The sequence below is a fragment of the Triticum dicoccoides genome, chromosome 2B (genome assembly GCF_002162155.2).
Source record: "Triticum dicoccoides isolate Atlit2015 ecotype Zavitan chromosome 2B, WEW_v2.0, whole genome shotgun sequence".
Taxonomy (NCBI): Eukaryota; Viridiplantae; Streptophyta; class Magnoliopsida; order Poales; family Poaceae; genus Triticum; species Triticum dicoccoides.
Window position 1 is genome coordinate 629,165,839 of NC_041383.1, and position 21,837 is coordinate 629,187,675.

The window sequence follows — 21,837 nt, forward strand, 5'->3', positions numbered from 1 at the left end:
CTCATCCTGAACGAGATGCCATCGACAGCGGCGCCAACTCCCACGACGACCCCAACGCCGCCGCCAAGCCCGAGCGACGCCTCAACGACGCCCAACACAGAAGCCGCGCCGACGCCGACTCCTGCCAGTCCAACGCCGAAGGACGGCACCACCGTTTGATGCATTGCCTACGTGTCCTTTTTTTGAACGCTGAAGTTTCAAGTTATTGATCACCGACCTGTGGCATGGTGATCGCCTGACCTTGTGGCGCTGATCACCTGACTTGTGGCCTTTTTTGGTAACGAAAAATGTCAGGTCCCTAGGAGCGTGACAGGGACCTAAATCGCTTTGAGAACCTAAAAAGCGTCGGGCGATGGAGGTCCGAAATAGGGCCGGCTGCTTCACTGGGCCGAACGAGTGGAGTTGCTCTCAACTTTAGTGAAAAGGGCCGAAACACGAAAATCGGCCGCTAGTGAAACTCTGGAAGCATCCCTGTACCGCTGTACGTGTACGTGGTCTCGTGCAGTCGCCGACTGCACGTGGACGGCTTTCATGCATGTCGTATTCTCGTCGTCACGAACTTGACAAATCTTTGTCGTCGGAGTAAAAATAATAAGAAGAAAAAACTCACAGATCTTGAGACACAACACCGTGCCGAAAAAGATTTTGTGGCTGAGCCGTGGACCCGGAAGTCTGACCGAGAAAGCATCGATGTCCGGAAGGCACCTTGCTTCTGGAAGCGTCATCCGTCCGCGGCTGGATCGGACCAAGCACGGTCACGCCTCCTGCATGCAGATGAGATGAGATGGGCAGGTGCTTGGCTTGGATGGAGCAACTCACGTGGACAGCTTTCAGCGCAGCATTTTACTCCTGTGGCTCCGGCCGTCCCGCTCACACGCGCACGTCCTTTCACATTCACACGTATGGTATGGTATGGTCGTCGTCGCTACTCGCTAGTCAGTAGACACACGTAGTCTATATCTACTAGTATAATGCCCGTGCGTTGCCACGGGTTTTTGAAATATTTTGCTAGAGTTATATAAACATAATGCATGCTAAATTGTATATATTAAAAAAAGATAACACAAACACAATCGGGTAATAATTGAAGTATATTTTACTTGCAATGTAAATTATTAACAAAAAGACAATTGGAAGATGTATACATGTAGACTGATTATCCCACTAAAAATCTTTAGAAACTAAGATTTACTTGGTGTGCTTAAGAAATCTTTGTGCAATATCAGAAATATTGTTTTTAGCTTCGTCCGCCATAATACCTGAGCAAGTATAATAAAAACCTCTTCCTTGACTTATACCCATTCTGTACAAGCAATATATGTAATTAGCACAAATACTTCTCATCAAAGATCTTAAAATATGTAATGGAGAGTATACACCGTACAAACCGTACACCCACCAGAGCATAAAACAAAAAGTAAAATAGCCGGACACATCCCTTCCATTTCCTAAATTAATTTTATCTTGAATATAGTGATAACAAAAATAAATACCTGTATTTTATATGTTATGATAATGAAATATATAAATTTACCAATCTATGCTCGTTGGAATACCAAACAGAAATAAACGTTGCCATCTAGATACATCTGAATGCCCGTGTGTTGCCATGAAACAACAAATTTAATGCATTGATAAAAAAATCATTTTGATTCACAACATGTCGCTTGCGGCTTATGATTTCTTTGCAACAAATATCACTCTGTACTACTCTTAAGACAAAATCATGACTACTGTTAAGACAAAATCCATGACTGCATTCAAGTTTGAGGTGGACATATTTACCATGACCAAATATAGGGAACTACTAATGAGGTCTCTTCTCCACCCAACTCGGACAAATAAATACTACTCTCTGTGTCACAATTTACCTACTGCACAGGCGTCACACATTTCAAAATTTAAATGTACTCAAGCACTTTGATCAACAAATTGTCGCTTACATGTCACAAAATTTATCATCAAATTCGTATTACAAAAAACTCCAATGGTATAATTTTATGACACATAACACATATATCATCAATTAAGTTTGGTGGTCAAAGTTAAATCACAGAGAGAGTATATACACACTACTTTTCTTACAAAATTTAATCTACGAAAACATCTTCTCTCCCCCCCTTGCAATCCATCTCCTCGGCTTTGCCGCAAGCTTTTTTTGCAATAGAAGCCACACTTTAATATGAAAATGAGACATACATCATTTAGTAATATCCACACATTCAATAATGGACTTGAATGGTGCTAACTCTGCTCTGCACTACAACGGGATCTACCTTTGCCATACACGACACTTCCAACACAATCACAACAAATGCTCTGTCAGCTAACAAATGCTCTGTCAGTACAAATGCAGTTGATGTTGTCAAAATAGTTCATCTTCTTGGTCCATAAAAGAGGAGAAACTTAACACCAGAGCATCTTATCATAAGTGAGCCAAGTTGTTTTCTTGCGAGAGTGGGAAATCTTGGAATATCCTTCAACCATACAAAGTTGTCGACATTTTCAACCCTGAACCTGCGAAAGATTGATGCCCATGGCCACCTCATATTTTCATGAAAACAATTACTTGACAGGATATGCATAGGAACCTTGCTATATGGACGACAAAATTCAGACGACTCCCATGTCCACAACGGAGTAATGGCCACTGGATTTGTAGTCGTCCACCTTTTGTCTATATAGAGCAGTTTCATATGCATAGAAAACTACTCCCTCCGTTCCTTGATATAAGGTGTATAGATTTTTGAGAAAAAAAATCCTAAATATAAGGTGTATTGCGCTGCACCACTCGTTTGGATAATTTTTTGAGGGATTTGTTTACATTTCCTTATATCACGCAAGCTCCTCTATTTTCTCATGTCAATTAGTCATGTGTAATGTCGCCCAAAATTTGTGAAATTTTCCCTCCATGTGTGTTCTTTAATTTCTGTGCCAAAAACTATACACCCTATATTTAGGAATGGAGGGAGTATTATGTAGAGATGGAACCTTCATCAAGCAAGGAAATATGCCAATCATGACTCAAGGAGATAATTTCACTTACATACATTAGTGCATCTATCAGTTGATGCAACCAGCTTATAAGCCCAATTAATCAAGTCATTCTGTTGGTTGGATCAAGCCTTTTTTGGACAACATGATCAACTGCAGCTCTTACTTATTCATTTGAACTTCAAAATTTTAAATGAACAGAGTGTCAAAAATAAATGAATGAATCGGAAAGTAAAGAAGAGTGTTTTATATTCGTTTGAAGGGAAAAGAATCTGATCTCTACAACTTGCCAATTTGAGAAGGAAACTAACACAAAGAGAAACCAATTTGGCATGTGATGCTGGTATAAATTGTGCATGCGCCCTTCTTCTCGGTTTCTCACATATGAAAAATTGGTAAAGCATTAGAATATTGAAGGAGAGAACTTTACATTCAATTGAATAAAGCAGGATTCGGGCATCAGCGGTTTATAATATTTGAAAAATAAATAACACAAGATAAGAAGAAATAAATTAACCTTGCGTCATGCTAATAAAAATGTATAACATTAGAGCAGAAATAACCTTCAACTCTGAACGTTCAAAAGAAGCAGCACACACAGTGCACAAAGAGTAACAACTTGTCAAACTATATGTTTAGAAAAGTTGCTTCTTAGCTCTGATAATCGGATTTAGCAATCAAAAAAGCTTTCCAAAAGTGCATCTGTTCTATCTTAGATTAGGCTAACTCAGTAACTTCTTCCACGGTTCTAGTCCTTGTTTACAAAAGAAAAGGTCTAGTTTCGTGAAACATTTAAATGGAAAGCTTTTCAGACCATACAAATATATTCAATTACTTACCTAATTTTGTAGTCCAAAAATTGCCCGACTGCTCTGCTGAGGAAGGGAATGGCCTGATTCGCAGTCCAGCGAGTTGCTACAACCATTCCACAATGTGCATACCCAACAACTGGATCAATGGCCTTATTGCGACACTTCATGGTGAGACGGAACCCAATAGTTGTCGCGGTCAGGCAATCCTTAACATTTATAGCCCCTGGATGAACAGGAGGAAGCATCATGACGTACATAGCAGCACATGATTTACTTTAGGATGTTTCTTGCTCAGAACCTGTACTAAGATGATTAGAAATTCGTCTTCGGGTGATACATACTTGTGCCTTGGACTTCCTTATGAAAATATCACTCCGGTCATATCCACCAAACTCTAGGAACACTTCATAAGGATTCTTTTAGAGGGCTTACTGCAGGACGTTCCAAGGGCACACCATTGCTACATGTATATTCATGTTGTGGATTGCCCTGAATAAAAATTAATAGTTAACCAATGAAGAAGCGATACATTTTCATCAATCAAATCATGTCAATGAAATTAATTGGGTAAATGTCATGAGTACTTCATAAGTAACAAACTGATTGACACTCCACCTAAGACAAGTAAGCTTGTTCGTTTCAAATGGACATCCCTTTATTCAGGGGGTTCGTTCATTGGGAATTTACCTTTTCACATAGCAGGAGCAGAAATCTGCGAGGATGAATGTCTCCATGATTTGTGACAGGAGAACTATAGCCCACCAGCACGAAGCCAACATACAACCACGAGTAAGCAAAACCTACAGAAGACATTTTAGTAGTTTAACAATCAACGCTTTCAGAGAAAAGGCTATGACAGCCCAGCTTTTTTATAAAACAAAAGTATTGGGAACACCTGCGTTTTACAGAGAAAACCAATGGCAGGGGTAAAAAGAAATCCCCATGGATCAACACAATAGCCTGCTGGGAACAAAAGAGCACGGAGCAGGCGCACACATAAAAAAAATAGGAGAGCAGTCCATCATATAGACTGGGTTTTCGTCTCGAACAACTCACGAAACAAGTAGCTTCCAAGTGGACACATGCACACCTGTATTTGGAAAGTAAAATTCCTTGAGATGCCAGCATGAGCAAGTATCAGTTTTGATCCATAAGACATGTGGTGTCTCTTTTTCTAATTATTATATATATCCTATAACATCATTAAATGTTATCAATCTATATCTATAAAAGATGCAAAATATCAATCAAATTATGATCTCAACTGTGGAATGAAAGTGAAATCGAGTCATGGTATCTCGCTGAATTGGACATTGCATATGTTGTCCAACTTGAGTTCAAGTAGTCACCAGCAAGACCCTCCTAATTAACCTCGTACAGAACCTTTACCTCTAGATCTAAATTGGCGAACTTGCATGGAAATTGGAACTAATTTTTAGCATAGAGGGAAAGGGGAGAGGAGCACTTACCTGCCATGTTGCATGACCTTCATCGACCCAACGGCATTCAAGCCAAAATATGCCCTTAGTGTTCTAAAAGTCTGCAGAACATCCCATAAAACATTAAGTGTATCCTACATACAGAACATGAGCAAGATCGATGCATGCCTGTAAAATCAAGAACCACTAAATCTGATTCAAACACAAAAGAACAAGGGAGAACTTATGATATCCTGGTAGGCCACAGCCAGCACCACCGCTCCACAATGACCTCCTTGTCAGTCCCGCGACCAGCAACCACATTAACATGAGGAGACACAGGGGCGCAGGCCGGCGAACATAAACGATGCATGTACAGTTGAGATATAGCAAAATAAAGTGAATCACTCAAACTGGGAGGGCCAGGACGTTATTCTGTAGGCGATAATGGATTCATGAAATAAAGCGGGCGGCCACCCTATTTCTTCATAATGGATTCGTGAAATCTGTGGACAAGAAAAGAGATTCACCACAGGTGACTTTAATGTTAACTGAAACTACACAGTAATTGGCAAGCTTTATAAAAGATGCAAGCCTTAGTATTCGTTCAAGATCATAATAAGAAATTGTAATTTAAGGTAAAGACGTCTTAGCAAGTTCATGAGTGGCCTCACCTCGAAGCATCCCAGCAGAAGCCATCCCACAGCCAGGCGCATCAGCACGATCAAATGAGTGTACGACGGTGGATGTCTCATAGGCAGTTGTCCGATAACCGGTGGACAAAGGAGGAGAGCCTCATCAGTAGCAGCATGGTGGATTTCAACCCCAGCATTGTGCTCCGCCCAACGAACATGGACGTCGCCGCCGCGGCCCGGTGGAGCTCGAACAAGAGAGACTCTACTGCTTGCTGGGAGGGGTCGGGGAGGGTCGAAGCACATGAGCATTGACGGGTGAAGAGAGAGTAGGCCGGGGATGCGGCGTTCTGAGCAATGTTGGTTGTCTCTGCAGATTAAGCATATTGTAATTGCAAAAAACAACATAGCTGCTATTGTTATTTATCTATCTATATTGCTCAAGACAAGAATTTGATTAATGTGGCAACGACTATAATCTGGCTTTCTGGGCTATAATACTTAAGGAATATGATTGTACTAAACTATAATATTAGTGGTCGCAGCTTGTTAAAGTGTTAGTGTATTGTAAGTCTCAATCAGGCTTGTAATGTCAATTTGTTCTTTGCCATCGGAAGTGATGCACTGCTTTGAACAACTTCCTTTTTATATCTTTTCTGGCCATAGCTATTGAATCCTTTTGAACTTCATCCACAGCCGGACTGTTACATAAGATAATCCAGTTTTGATATACTTTTTCGTTACACACATCAGGTGATAAATTAAAAGTGTGTATGGTTCACACATGAGAAAGGGATATTGGCAGGTGTCAAGACACGGCGTTTTTTGCCTGATAGAAATTTATTGCATGGTATATTCAGGACAAAAGGAGCACGGGACTTACCGATGACAATGAAAGGCGGTGAGTGAAGCTGGACTGAAACTTCTTCAACAAGTCGAGTTTCATGAATCTGATCTATAGAAAATGAGTTAATATGACTAATTATTGTACAAAACAATATAAGCTATATGGCAGAAACGACACATTGCGAAATTGAATAGTGCAAACCTACCCCATCATGGATAGAACATCCCAATCAAGCGTTTGACTGTAGAGGAACAGATGGCTCAACCTGTTATCCTAACCCACGCACGGATTTTGCAGGACTCACAATTTCCATCATCCATGGTTGCAGCCGCCAGCAGCGCCGCCGACCCGATGGCGCTCTTGTTGGGGCAGTATGACGCCAACGAGCTCGCCGACATGGCGACCTTGACAGCAGAATTCCATCGTGACGCGAACTTCTCCACAAAAGTCAATGGTTCTTACACAAAACAATAGAATTGCATGTGTGCAACATGATGCAACAATGGTATATAAGAATCTCATATCTTGCGAGGGAGAGAAGCAGATCGAAGAGTCGCTGATGTGCTTGGAGGAGGGGCAAAGTGAGTTGTCTTCCCATCTTATTAGCTGCTGCAGCATCCTAACCAATCACCCTCTTTTTCAGTTTACGGGATGTTTAGTTGGATCAGGGGAGGAGATGGGGGGCGGGCGGCGGCGGCAGCTCCTGCACTGTCTTCTGTGTGATGGCGGCGGCGATCCAGACGGCGGCGGTGGCTGCGATCTGGAGATACATCAGCAGCGATCCAGACGGCGGCGGCGGCGCTGCCGGTTATCCGGAGAGACGGCGGCGACGACAGCGGTGGGGGCAGCGATCCGGAGGGACGGCGGCGGCGATCCGGAGCGGCGGTGGCGGTGGCGGCGATCCGGAGAGGGGCGGCGGTGAGGGGATCGTGCGTGGCGTGGGGTGGGGTAGGGTGCGAGTGCGTGCGACCAATTACCCAGTGTTGGTTTTTTTGGCACCGGTTTATTTCGCTGGAGGGTACCGAGTAAGCAGAGGTGGGAAGATGACGAAAATAAAACGGAGGTGGGAGGATGACGAAAATAAACCAGCGAAAATAAACCGCACGGACTATTCGTCAACTGCTCCATTAGAAGTAGAGATATACTTATATTATTATATACTATTATATTATATTATTATATTATATATTATTACTATTAAACAAGAAAACATATTCATCGTTAAGTGTACCCAGCCTAATGTACGCAAAACAACACAGACCAATGACAGCCTCACGATCAGGATCATTCAATTTAATCTAACCGTTAAGATTTTATTAACCTCAGCCGAAAAGTACGTTTAGCAATTTGCCCGGCGGACGAAAACTCTGCCGAAGGAAACATTCCGCGCCGTGCGTCCCGGGGCCACCCCAAATACATCGCTTCCCTGATAATGATCCATTAATCCAAATTGATTCCGTGTTTAGTGGCACAGCACGGGGCTAAACGCATCTCCCCGACTGCGCATCGGCATCCATCTCCAGTTATCCACCGCCGCGCTCGCTTGCACAACACCAGCGCCGCCAGCGCAACCTCCCTCGCGCCGCTCACCCCCGTCCCTCGCTTGTCCGGCTATCCTGTGGCGCACGGCGACCGTCGGCGGCCCGCCCGTCCGCCTCACCGTCGGCGGCCGTCCGACCGTCTCTCCTGTGGCGCTCGGCGCCTGTCCCTGGCCCGTCCCCCACACAGCCGATGGCGACTCCGCCGTCCTCCACACGGCCGTCAACAAAGACTACACGACGCCGCGACAACGTAGAAGCTCCTCCCTTAGCAGATGCGTTCTTCCTCTGCGCCACCTGTGTGGAACAGTTCGTGCGCCCAGTGCCGCCGATTCGATGGTCTGCAGGTAAGAACTGCTTCCTTGAGTGACTTCCGGTCCGTCCTACAACGAGGTTCTTGTTTCCTACTACTGCGTCTTGTGCAGATCCACAATGTTGAGGTTGCAAAACTTGCAGATGTTTGATCTAAGATGCCCGACTGTACTACATGTACATGGAAGAAGAAAGCTCAATGAACCGAAGCTGGGGAAAAGGAATAACCAAGGAGGGGAGGGGAGGTCACATCCTTGAAGCCAACGGCAAATTAAGGCATCACCTTGAATTTGTAACTCCAGTAACTAAATGGAGATCCTTTTTTAGGTCGAACTTGTGATCCTTCTTATTACTGAAACCAAGTATCAATCTGAGAATGATTGTTCTCTTATTGTGGTCTGACAAGACTTAAATGTTGGTATAACCTGAACAGTGTCTTATTGCATTAGTTTTTTTTATATCTGCAGAGTGTGCACATGAGTTTCTTCCCTGTATTTACTTATTAACGAAACATAAACATCAATGCATGTTATCTTCACTAAATTAATAACACTTAGTAGGAATTCAGAATAATGACGTACTAATAACAACAAGTAGGAATTCTGAATAAAAATAGTGCATGAGAAATATGGCATGCACCTTAACATAGAAACTAGATCATCGAAGGCGCGCGTTGCCGTGCCCGTCCATTTTTACAATGGATTGGTAGGAATTCCCATTAATATATTAATGTACAGATCACAAAAGTTAAATTAACATAAATTGATTCATATATTTCCAAGTCATTAACGGGAAGAGTTTAATCAGTTGGCTGTGCAGCACAAAGGAATACTTGACGCATTGCTGCGCCCATCTATCTGTGGCGAGATTAAGGTCTGCTGAAAGTTCATCTACCGTCGTGTCTTGGATATGAGATCCCAGAAATCTACACATTTATATTCATTAAAAGAGTAGAAATAATCTTGTGCTTGAACTAAGTCTTTCCAAACCATTGTGGTAGTGCATGAAGCTTTAAAAATCTGAGAAAGATGATACAGGGCCTTACTTATCAATCACATTAGAAATATATTGGGGGAAGAAAAGCATATGAAAATACAACCAGAATGTGCCAATGAAAACACATTTGTATTGGTAAGTTAAGTTACAATTTTCCTTTCAGGAAGATAAATACATGTTTTTGACCTGGAAACTATTAGGACAAAAGTGGAACCTGATTGGATGTTATTTCCCTACAAAATAAATCGAAAGCTAGCCATTCAAATGATAAAAAATTGTACAGAAGATATTTGCAAGCACGAAAAATGGATCAGACTACCAAAACAGCAAAACACTCACTTCTGGAACCAGCTAGCTAGTAGCACTATGAAGGATGTATCACTTCAGCATTGGCATCCATAAAAAAAACATCCATCTACCTCAGAAAGAAAATCAAACATTTTGCTTCCGAACGAGCTTGGATGAAGGCAACACTATGAATTGATGTAATACATCTAGTTGGTACAACTTACCATTATATTATATGTTAAGACGCACGCAAAAAATTGGCACCAATGCAGGAAAGCATCATACATACACCAAGAAAATGGAGGATTCAGTTCTTGCTTGCTCTGATGCGTACATGTATCAGAAGTTCAGAACATCGGCAATGCACTAATTAAGAATTTCTAGGTAATTTGCTGATAGCAGTAAGCAAAGCAATTGACATAATCAAAAGAAGGGGGAGATCTCTACCAGCTCTCCCAAGAATTGAGACGAAACTGAAACTCTTCTGACAGCAATTATGGAATCTAGCTACAACAAAATCCTCACAGAACAAACCACATAATTAAACCAGGAAGAACATTGGTGGCCCATAGAGCAGGCAAAGATTATGGTGGATCCATGGCCAACAGGAAGTGGTGTCAGTCCACAGGTGACAGTTGCGATGATGTTGTAGCAAGGTCATTGTTGAGAAGGAAACACATGCCAGTATCCTAACTTCCATGAACCCAATACATAATTGTTATGATAGTTAAGGTCACAAACTGAAGAAGCAAACTATCGTATTGCAACGGCAACATACTAAAAAACACTACATAGAACCAATAAGGTTGATGTAGTATTATCTATACATGCAACACGTAATTTGTGAGCATTCTTCAGATAAGCATCTTGATAAGTTCATGTATTTGATCAAGGGCCGGCTCCTTCATGACTATTTTTTTTAAATATATGTAGTACTATTCTGCGATAATTGATGTAAAGCTTAGAAGACATATTTTGTCACTACCTCACAAACCGAATCTGCAGATCATAGAAGATTCAGGATATGTTTACCTTTTCATGTCTTATGCCAAGAAGTTCCAAATTATGACTTAATGCTCGACTACAACTGTACATTTTTGCATGGGTCCTGCCAATTTTATTAACAAAAAGTGTTTCCTTAATCTTCTGGATGGTTGGAATTCAAACTGGAGACATGTGGAACATCTTGCAATACTTCAGTTGACATGTGTAGGTTGGGCTGAGAGGATTCAAACTAAATACGTGAACTGTAATGGTGTTGAGGAGAGGGTCTACCTTACAGTTACTCTTGAATTCGAATCAAGATCAGGAGACGGGATCGCATGGGGCATGACCAAGCTGTAGCGCCACTGCCTGGAGAAGATGTAGGGTGGTGGCTGAGGGTATGGAAGTCACGAACAGCATCTCCGGTGAGCTGCGAGACGAAGCGCAACACGGGAGAGAAGTAGATGCTGTAGTTGTCACCGGCCACCACCACCCACACTCCTCCCGCCTCGTCCTTGCCTCCCCCGTTAGTAAGATCTTCGCTTCACCATGCAGCGTTGTCACCCGCCTATTCCTTCGGGATGTCATCTACTTACAAAGGATCTACTATAAATAAACAAGTCAGATGTAGAATAAATTGGAAGTTGCACATGAAGGAACCTGTCTTACAGATTACAGCCATTCGAGCCCCTCGAAGTGGCGCATGTCGTGAGCCCCTCCCAACCGAGAGGCCCCAATTGAAAACGGTCAGATGTCTGACTGTACGTACGTTCGGCTGGTTGCTCGACGTGGTGGATCTGGCGACGGCGCGCCCATGGACTCCAAATATGGCTTCAAAATCGGACACATGCTTCAGGGATGTAGTGCACCACTGATTTGGGGATGGAGCTCGTCGCCGGCTCGAGAAAAAGATGCTCACTGCTGCCCTTTAGGGAATATACAGGAGAAGGAGGACAACGGTGGGCAAGCGTAGATGGAGGCGCCGGTCCGACAGGGCGGTTAAGGGGCTGCGAGATGAAGACCATGGCGGCGGCGGCACACCTAGGGCTGGTGAAGGTAGGTCGTGCGCGAGTGGGACTGCGAGGGAGACGAAAGGAGGAGCGTCGTGTTTTTTTTTTCTAGAAACAGGACGGAAGTAGACTCGTAGAAGCCCGTTAGGCCCAATTTCACACCAGACGTCCAAAATAGTCATCGGAGCAGCGGCCCAGCAAGGAAACGCTCGGTTTTAGCGAACACAAAGAGTAAATCTGACGGCTGAAAACATCCTAAACTGATGATCCAAAGGCTAAAAATGCTAATAGCCTGAGAGGGCTAGAAAGGTGCTCAGTTATAATGTATCTAAATATCCTTTTCAATTGCTCAAATGTCAATGTTGCAAATGTTCTTTTTTTATGTTCACTTAAGAATGGTTTTATATAGAGAGCTACGCCCATGTTGTATGCCAATGTTAGTCCTTAGATTAGTCAATGTTTTGTTTCAGCATATGCCCTCTATAGATTTTTTTTAAAGGTCTATAGAATTTGATCTGCAAGTTTTTTATCCTAATGGATACATCCTTATGAAGCTATTTATTGTTTGTAAGATGAATATTGTCTATGTCGAGTGAAGTAAGAGTGGATAACATTGGCAGTTGTTGAATCCGTAACCAGTTAGTTCTTCAACCCAGGTAATCACTTGAACCGAATATTTTCTGAGTTATAATTAAAGGTGGATGGTTACTTACAGATCTAACATATACCTTTTTGAAACTTGACCTTGTTTCAGTATATTGCTTAGAGGTAGCATGTCATGTATGAATTTAATTTCCAATGAGTGGACGCATTTATGCTCTTAACTTTCATATGCAATTAAGACTTTCCATTTTGGCTTTATTAGTCAATACATGCATTGCACGAACATGATTAACAGGGACAAAATGCCAAACACTTATGAGTGCACTTTATTATCAGTTCATCCCACATGGATTGTGCAACGTTTTGATGTAAGAGTAGATTTAGGTGGAAGTGAAGAGGAAGGAATACGAGTATTAAATAGGTTATGTGCATTCTTTACAGAACTCTTTCCCTTTTGTTACATGTTTTAGTTATATGGAATCATCCACCACATCTGTATCACTCGACTGCAAGCTTTGATTGGTTTGATGCTGCTCAATTGGACTTGTTCTGCGTTTCCTTGAAACATGGTGCATAAGCTTTTGATTGACCTGTAGCAGTTAGCTTGTCTTTTTTCTATTTGACCAGTTTTGTCAAAAAAAAAACGGACACCAAAATTTCTGATGAACTTTCCTGTACTATATAAATTTTACATGAAACTACAAGATAATCAATTAGCCTTGGTCTACTTTTCATATGGTCAAACTAGGCAGTAGGGTCAGGGTGATTGTTGTTTCATGTGTCATGTTATATGGATTTTGCTGCAATCACTAATTCTGAATTCAGGTTGAGTACAGGGTGGTTGTCCTTGTGCCCACTTAACGTTGTCAACTAGATCCTTTGTGCATTAGAATTCAGGTTGTCATATTTTTTTGCCTACCGCGCCCATTATGTTGTCGAGTGATGTTGAATTAACAGTTCAGTACATCATATTTGTTTCGATTGGTGATCCTATTGTAAATCATATATAACATTTTTTAAGTTAAAAAATGCCCAAATTGCTAGGATGGTCAAAGGGTATTACAAAGAGTGAGATAGATACATGGAAGGACATAGTACATAGCAAGGCACAGGGCACAGAGGACGCAAAGTTTCACTTATGGGCAGCTGAGCGAAAACAGTCGACCCAAGCAAGGCCCTCGTGGCGGCGGCCGGCACATAGCAAGGAGTTATATTCTTATTTTGTATGGTTAATTACCTAAACACAGTTGCTGCATAGCGGTTCCGCTTGCCGACAACGGTGAGGTGACGTGGAAATTGCCGTAAGATGCATATATTTCTGAATTCAGCAAAGTTGTCAAGAGCAAACATGTCTTCTTTATATTTGTAAAAGGCACATTTCCAGTAATTCTAGATACATGTTTGAAATTTTGAGTCCAGATATTTCTAAATTTGTGGTGACTAAGTGAGCTTTCATATTGCATTCATCATAGATTATCCAATGTAACGTAGACAATGCAATATAGACGGCTTAGAAGGATTCTATAAGCAAAGATTTTTTTGGGGAGAGACGTGCATTGCACGTGCAAGCTTACTAGTACGCGCAAATTCGCAAACAATCACAACGGGAACCCGGCGTTCCGTTGTGCGTTTGGGGCCTGGCATAGCGCCACGCCATCATGCATGACGCACGAATTGAATGGGCCGGTCTAGAAGGGCCGGGCGGATATGCCCGGCCCGATGCGGGCGGGCGGGCGGTGGGCGAGCGGTATTCCCCTTCTGCTTGCGAGATGCTGCAAAGCGCATCAACGACGAATGACTAGCGAGCAATTGAGACTGACGGACGTCGACGATCAGCTTGGTTTATGGTGCAACCATATATATAATACAGTAGAAGCAAGTGGTGAATATGAAAAAGTTGAATGTGGATAGATGCCTTGGGCCGTTGAGAGACGTGGACGGCATGCTGTTCGCCGGTCGCCGTCTGACGGGCCACAAGAAGAAGAAGGTCGACACGGCAGGCAACCGTGGAGAACCGGTTGAGCTTTGTTTGATGGATCCGGTCTAGCATCTTTCGCGCCATCTTTGCTGCGACTTGTGTCTTATTATTACTTTACTAGGAGTATCATCGTTATAGGAAAACACCGGCTACTGCGCTCACTTTACAATCCTCTCGAAAGAAATTAAAGCTGTGTCACTTTATATCAGGTTCCTTTTGGTCGCAAAGTTAACCGGCTTCGTTAGGTGACTGGCATCGCATCCCTCAACAGGGAGGACAAGTGGACAACGCACCGTGAAGAGGCATGCTTCTTGCCGGAATCTAGCGTAGTCACAGAGCACCATCTTTACTTATTGCTTTCGAACTTGACCCCGGTCAGTCACAGCACCTTGACCCCCTGACCCCTCCCAAAGTCGTTCAATTCCCTTCATCAAAGGTCAAAGTTGCGATCTATAGTGGACTAGTAGTATGCTACGTAATTTATTCCCTACTCCCTCTACATCTCTTTTTGTCCATTTTGATGACAAGTATTTCCGGACGGAGGGAGTACCTGTTAAAGCGAACCGGCACAGCACAATAGGAGTACATATGCATAACTTGCATCAAGAACATTCATATTACTACTAGAGTTATATATACATTTTCATCAGAGGACTGCTGGTCTGCTGCTTTGTCATTCTACCACGTTTGTTACAGGATATCTACAGCTTATTCTATGTATACTAGTACGCATTATACACGATGGTCCTCTTCTCTATTTCTGTCGCTCCTGTGTGATCAACGGCCTCTTGTAGTACCTCAGCAGCAGGGACCAGCAGACGACGCTGACGGAGGACGCGGCCATCGCGGCGCCGGCGACCCACGGCGGCAGCCGGAACCGGGTGGACGGGAACAGCACGCCCGCGGCGATCGGGATGCCGATGATGTTGTAGCCGAGGGCCCACACGTAGTTCATCCGTATGCGGAAGAAGGCCTTCCTGGACAGGTCGATGGCCGTGATCACGTCCTCCAGGTTGCTCTTCATGAGCACGATGTCCGCCGCCTCGATGGCCACGTCGGTGCCCGCGCCGATGGCCATCCCGACGTTGGCCGCCACCAGGGCCGGCGAGTCGTTGATCCCATCGCCGACCATCGCCACAGTTTTTCCAGACAGCTGCAGCGATCAATCAAAGGTTTAAAGGCAGTGAGTGGATGCGTGGCTGTATCCTGTTAATTACTGTGTGACAGCACCATCAATCAAAGTAACAAAGCAAAGGATATGGCCCTTTGAGAGGAAGCAAGGACATCGTCTAGTCTAGCTCACCTGAAGCTCCTTCACCTTCTCAGCCTTCTGCTCCGGCTTCGCCTCAGCTATGATGTTTTCGATGCCAACCTCCTTGCCGATGGCGTTGGCGGTTCCCCAGTTGTCCCCGGTCACCATTATGCACTCCACCTTCATTGACTTGAGGTATGATATCACTTCATGGGCGTTCGGCTTTATCGGATCAGACACAGAGATAATGCCGACTATTTCTTGATCCATGGCCACGATGATCCCTGTGTGTGCCTTCTCTTCCTCTTCCATGAGGATTTCTGAAGCTTCCACGGGGACGTCAATGTCTAACGACAGCATGAAGCTCTTGTTGCCCACGATGACACTCTTGTCACTGATCTTTGCCTTGACACCGTGTCCGGTCACTGAAATGAAATCCCTTGCTTCAGGCCAGATATGGGTTTCTTCCGGGTGGAATTTCTTGGCATGCTCCACTATCGCTTTCCCCAGCGGATGCTCACTGTTGACCTGAATTATCAATTACATTTGAGCAAGGTATCTTCCCAAGACACTACAAGAAAAATCTACTAAGACGCTGCAGACACATATATAGTTACAAGCATACCTCTGCTGCTGCAACATAGTCATAGAATTCACGTAGGACCATGTTTTTAAAGAGCCTGGTATTGACGACAATAGGCTTCCCAATGGTCAGTGTTCCTGTCTTGTCGAAAACAATGCAGTCCACCTGTAAAATCTCATACAAACGATGTTCGTCAACAATATGAAGGAGAATCTGCTAACACGTTTTCACTTTTATACTTATTGTTGATACCTTCTGCGCACTCTCCAGAGCTTGCCCACCCTTGATCAGAACACCTTGCGAGGCACCGACTCCAGTCGCAACCATCACAGCAGTTGGAGTTGCAAGTCCTAGGGCGCAAGGGCAGGCGATCACCATAACCGATATCCCGAACTGAAGAGCTAGCTGAAAGCTATCCATGGAAGATGGTATCCACGAGCTAGGGTAGCCATGAAACCTCCCAGCTAAGAACCATGTAAGCCAAGTAAGCAAAGAAAGAAGGATGACCTGCAAGCATGAAGCTGAATGTTCAGTACTCGTAAGAGTACAATGTTACCGGATTAACAAAGTGTAACTGAACTCACCAGGGGGACAAAAACTTTGGATATCTGATCAGCAAACTTCTGCACAGGAGCTTTTGCCATTTGGGCTGACTCTACTAGCCTTACAATCTGTGCCAGGGCACTCTCGGATCCGACAAATGTCGCCCTGACATGGAGCACACCATTCTCGTTCACCGTCCCTCCAATCACAGTGTCGCCCTTCCTCTTTGCCACGGGCCGTGATTCTCCGGTGATCATGCTTTCATTCACATGGCTCTGGCCCCAAATAACAAAGCCATCGGAAGCAACTTTCCCACCAGGTATGACTTTGATCACATCATTTTTCTGAATCAACCGACTGTCGATCTCTTTCTCGTTTACAACATTCCCTTCGTTGTCATATATCAGCACAGTTGCAGTTTCTGGTGCAAGATCCATCAGCTTGGCAATAGCCTCAGAGGTCTTTCCTTTTGCCAAGATCTCGAGGTATTTTCCAAGAAGGATAAATGATATGAGCATGGAACTTGTCTCAAAAAAGTCAGTTGACATATAATTCTCAGAAGTGGCAGCTCGGAGAACCGAGTAAACTGAGTAGAAGTACGCCGTGTTGGTCCCCAGAGCAATGAGCACATCCATGTTCGGTGAGCCATGACACATTGCCTTGTAAGCACCAGTGTAAAATTTGCGGCCAATTACAAACTGGACAGGTGTTGACAAGATCCACCGCAATAGTTCACCAATGCTCATCATGTTGACAACCTTTTTGTCCAGCCCATCCTTCAGCCCTGGGATGTACATGAACACCATGGAGGTTAGGAACACTGGAATTGTGAACAGTAAGCTCCACAAAAAGGACTGCCTGTACCGCGTTATCTCCCCATTTCTATGCTGCTCTCTTCCATCGGCTTCCGGATATATTGATACAGCAATATGACCAGATCCAGCTGACTCGATGACTTCAATGAGGTCTCGTGGACCTGTTTGGTCAGGCTTGTAAGAGATGGTTATCTTTTGGAGCTCGGTATCAGTTTTTATGTCTTCCACACCAGGAAGAGCTTGGACAGAACTTTTCACTATCATTACTGATCTCTCGTCGAGAATACCATCCACTTTGAGGTCTATCCTGCTCCGATCTTCTCCTGCGGTGACCAGTATTGCTTCAAAGCCAGATTCTTCAACTGCATTGACTAGTTGGATAGCAGCAACAACTCTCGGATTATAACGGATTTCTGCCTCTTCAATAGCCAGTGCAACGGAAGCTCTCTGAACCCCTGGAACAGCTTGCAAGGCGGATTCAACTGTATTTGAACAAGACGTGCAGGTCATTCCTTTTATGTGCAGCCTGCACACTAGAATGCTCTTTTCCTTAAGCTCCTCGTCAATCAGTTTAGCTCCAAAACCAACATCTTCAATGGTTTCCCTAATTTTTTCCTCCTGTACAAACGAAGGCAGACATGAACTTCAATCTCCAAATAAAATTATCAATAAATAGACACAAACTCTGTAAGAGCATGAAGTATTATTAATGAAGGAACATCTATATGTACATGCATAATTGTTTTCAGAATTTCTTGAGGTTTCAAAAAATAAAAACGGTTCGGTGTGGCCCAGGCTAACTTTCGACTTTTCACTACTTTAGCCATAGATGGTACTGCTATATTGAATAGGACACCTAAGTGTGGCACTATCGTCTAGCTATTACTGATTAAAGTTACTAGATGGAGCAAGAAATGACATCAGCCAAATCATAGGTGCCATCCAACAAGGAATTGTGTGAGCAAGCAGCCATTATGTTGAAATAGAGATGAACTTTTTTTGGATTCTACAATTCCAATCAAATGAAGTATCTCTCGTCATCCAACTAGAATAGTGCACTTACGCTGCAGGAAAAGGACTTCCAACAATAGGAAAAGTACCCCTATCATACCAATAATTTTCACTATACTGATAAAAAGGTTATGTACTTCCCGTTGTCTTCAAAAATAACAGTTCTTTCTCGAAAGATAATCAGAGATAACAATGGTGGGAGCGGGACAAGATTGCAACCCAAATGCTCCACTGATGAAAGAAAGTAATCATGAGATGCAAAATTTTCCAGAATAAGAAAATATTTACCAGCCTGAAAGTTTAATAACCAGTTGACATATGCTCAAGTCTAGTGGGAGGATCGCCAAGAACAGATAAAAAAAACCTGAAGTTATGCAACAGAGTGCACCGCAACCCGGTTAGAACAAAGGATGCACTGTGGGAAAGAGCAAAGGGTCGCTGGAAGTAGATCTTCTTTCCATGTGACCACCGTGTACATTAGTACATAGGTAGCCGGGTTCCATTACTTCAGCAGAGGCACAAGAGTTAACAAGTTGAAAACATTTAAGTACAAGTTTTTTGAGAAGATTGATACCTAAGGGTAACAATCTCCACAAGTAAGACACAAACTTTAGTTGATAAACTTTGAGATTCTGTTGTTGTACTTGTACACACATAGGCATATAATTTCTGGCTTGCAGAAAAGGTTATCAGCGTTTGTAGTTGAAAACTTGTAAACATCAACAATAAGTAGGAATCATCAATCTATTTTCCCAAATCAAGCTTCATACTGAGTCTGCAGCCTTGATTGGGAATGCAATGAGAAACCAAATCGACACTCTATGTTTTAAAGGCACGCGAAGTAGTTAGCAGTTTCACATCAGAAGCAAAGTTGTCTACGTGTAGCCTTCTGAACCACACAAAGTCAATAAATGCAAGAACTTTCAGGGCACCACCACCCCTTTAAAGGTTTCTCATTCAAAAAGAAAACCAATTAAGGCCACACGATGCTATTAACCGTACGTACCAACATTGGTTGTTTAGCAGGAGTTTTTGTTTATCCTCTGCCAATGTATTCTCCCATATATATACTGCCTAAATCCCCGAAGTAGTTGCACAGAGCGACACATTTGCCTCTATAAATCTATGGTCTATCACCTCGCAAAATTGCCAATGCTCCCAATATCAGCCAATTTTGCGAGGCTGGGACCTCCTAAAGCTAAAAACGCCCGTGTGTGTCAGTTTCCAGGGTTCCGATAAGGAGGCAATGCATATGCATGTGACTTGACGTGTAAGCACAGCAGCCACCATGCCTAACGGGATGAATCCTTGTACTCATCTATAACTGTACATCAAAAGTATGCACAGCATTTTCACTAAAGAAAACCTCAAAATAATCACACGCGACCATCTAAAATCCTAAATTCATCCGACCCCATGGCCGAACCCCACGCCCCTAAAATGCAACTGCCGGCGGATGTTGAGCTGAGCGTGCTTAACAATTGATGAGGAAGGGCCCAAAAATCAGGGTGCTCTGCTCTGCTCACCGAGACGAATGCCGGGTAGAAGGCGACCTGCGCGCGGCAGCCGAGGACGTCGACTGCGGCGTCGTGGATGCCGGGGAGCCGCTTGACGGCCTTCTCCACCGACCCGGCGCACGCGGCGCATGTCATACCGGTCACCGCGAACACCGCCACCTTCTCCTCCTCCTCCTCGGCCGCCCCCGCCGCGGCCTCCAGATCGCCGGCGACCGCGGCCGCCTTGGTGCGCCGCGGCACGGGCGCGTACCGCGGCCGCAGCGCGAGGCGGTGGCCGCTCCCCTCGGCGCCGCCGCCGCCGCCGCCGCGGAAGCAGGCGAGGAAGAGGGCTCGAGTGCCCGCCGCCATACCGAGAGAGGGTCTCCGTCCGGGAACGGCGGTCGCCGGAGCTCGCGACGATCACTGACTGGGGAGTTGCTTGAGAGTGCTTCGGACATTGCCGGATTTATAGGGCGGGGAGGGTGGCGCCGATCGTGTGCGCTTCTTTTTCCCGAAAATGAGACTGTGGGAGAGCGTCGTTAAAGCAAAGCGAATTCATAGTGCTCGCATCGTCGGACTAGAATATGGCTACTAACACGTCAGTCGCGTAGGCAGGTGGAGAATTCCGGTATAACTGATTGGAAAGATCAAATTGCAGACACAAGCAATATTGTTTGGGTTCCGTCGTGTGGCTAACACATGGTGTACACGGCCTTGTACCTGTAGAGCGCAACGCAAACGCTGGCAACTTTCATGAGCGAAACCTACGCCACCGCAATCTTTTCTCTCTCCGGTCTCTCCAAATTATATACAGTCTCTCTCTCTCTCTCTCTCTCTCTCTCTCTCTCTCTCTGTGGACGCCTTCTCCTAAAAAGTAAAAACCGCATCTCACACCTCTTATCGCTTCCTCTACTAATCCTAATTAAAGACAACGCGTCCATCCTTACAAACTCTCCCTCACTCTTCTCTCCCTCTATTTGGTTTGATAGAACAATGTCTGTGCATTGCAACAGGATTTAAATATTCTAGTACGTTTGCAATTTACCTGTCAATAATAATGTGATTTTTAAAATAAATGTTCATCAAATTCTGACCGTGAATTACCTTATATTTGGATTAGAAGTTTGGTAAGTAAATTAAAGTGGAATTGGTTTAGAAGGTAAGTAAATTAAGGTGATTGATTATCATATACCTGTAAGGTTTGACGAAAGGATGATGGGAAGAAAGGTGAAATGGGAACCTTAAGTTCTTTTTAAGCAGTAGAGACTTTATACTCTCATCTTTGTCATCTTACCTTTTTTCCCTTGAAAACCACATCAATTGTCCAACCTCTTGTTTATTTACCATATAAAGTTTATTTTTCTTTGGTAAGTCAACAAAGTCTTAATGAATGGGGATTTACCAAAAACATCCTATTTTTAAAACACAATCACACTTATGTGGGGGCAGATAAATCACGGGATAACCTACTAGAATATTTATCGCCAGGTTGCAACACACAAGCATTAAAACACGTGCAGCCGCAAAAAACATTTGGAATTTTCTTTTCTCATAACTTGGATTGAGTATAACTTGGACACTTTTTACGATTGAGCAACAACAACTTGCCGACGAAAACATCTCGCGGTGACTAGAATTGCCATAGACAACATAATTTCAATACACTAGTCCAAAATTTGCGAAAGTTAAATACTAATAGTGTAATTTAAACAAAACATCATTATA

General features: G+C 43.7%; 1 protein-coding gene and 2 long non-coding RNA genes across 8 annotated transcripts; 1 reads left to right on the top strand and 2 right to left on the bottom strand.

The window, feature by feature from the left end:
• Positions 1-1,954: 1,954 nt before the first annotated feature.
• On the bottom strand, positions 1,955-7,654 carry LOC119365265. 6 transcript variants are annotated; one of them, XR_005175429.1, is made up of 9 exons: positions 6,909-7,654; positions 6,740-6,811; positions 5,899-6,226; positions 5,276-5,730; positions 4,702-4,896; positions 4,494-4,606; positions 4,148-4,295; positions 3,051-4,029; positions 1,955-2,517 (listed from the first exon to the last, which is right to left on the bottom strand). It is a non-coding gene; the product is annotated as an uncharacterized LOC119365265 (long non-coding RNA). The 6 variants fall into 6 exon arrangements; XR_005175428.1 differs by having other exon boundaries at positions 3,047-4,029; XR_005175430.1 differs by having other exon boundaries at positions 1,959-2,517; positions 3,834-4,029.
• Positions 7,655-8,150: 496 nt separating this feature from the next.
• LOC119368147 lies at positions 8,151-9,011 on the top strand. The gene is made up of 2 exons (XR_005176543.1): positions 8,151-8,588; positions 8,698-9,011. It is a non-coding gene; the product is annotated as an uncharacterized LOC119368147 (long non-coding RNA).
• Positions 9,012-14,989: 5,978 nt separating this feature from the next.
• Positions 14,990-20,677, bottom strand: LOC119365266 (copper-transporting ATPase HMA5-like). Its single transcript, XM_037630879.1, has 6 exons — positions 20,143-20,677; positions 16,832-18,223; positions 16,500-16,754; positions 16,290-16,412; positions 15,716-16,192; positions 14,990-15,565 (listed from the first exon to the last, which is right to left on the bottom strand). Exons 1-6 carry the CDS (start codon positions 20,479-20,481, stop codon positions 15,167-15,169), a joined length of 2,985 nt encoding a protein of 994 aa, XP_037486776.1. The 5' UTR covers positions 20,482-20,677; the 3' UTR covers positions 14,990-15,166.
• Between the last annotated feature and the right edge of the window lie 1,160 nt (positions 20,678-21,837).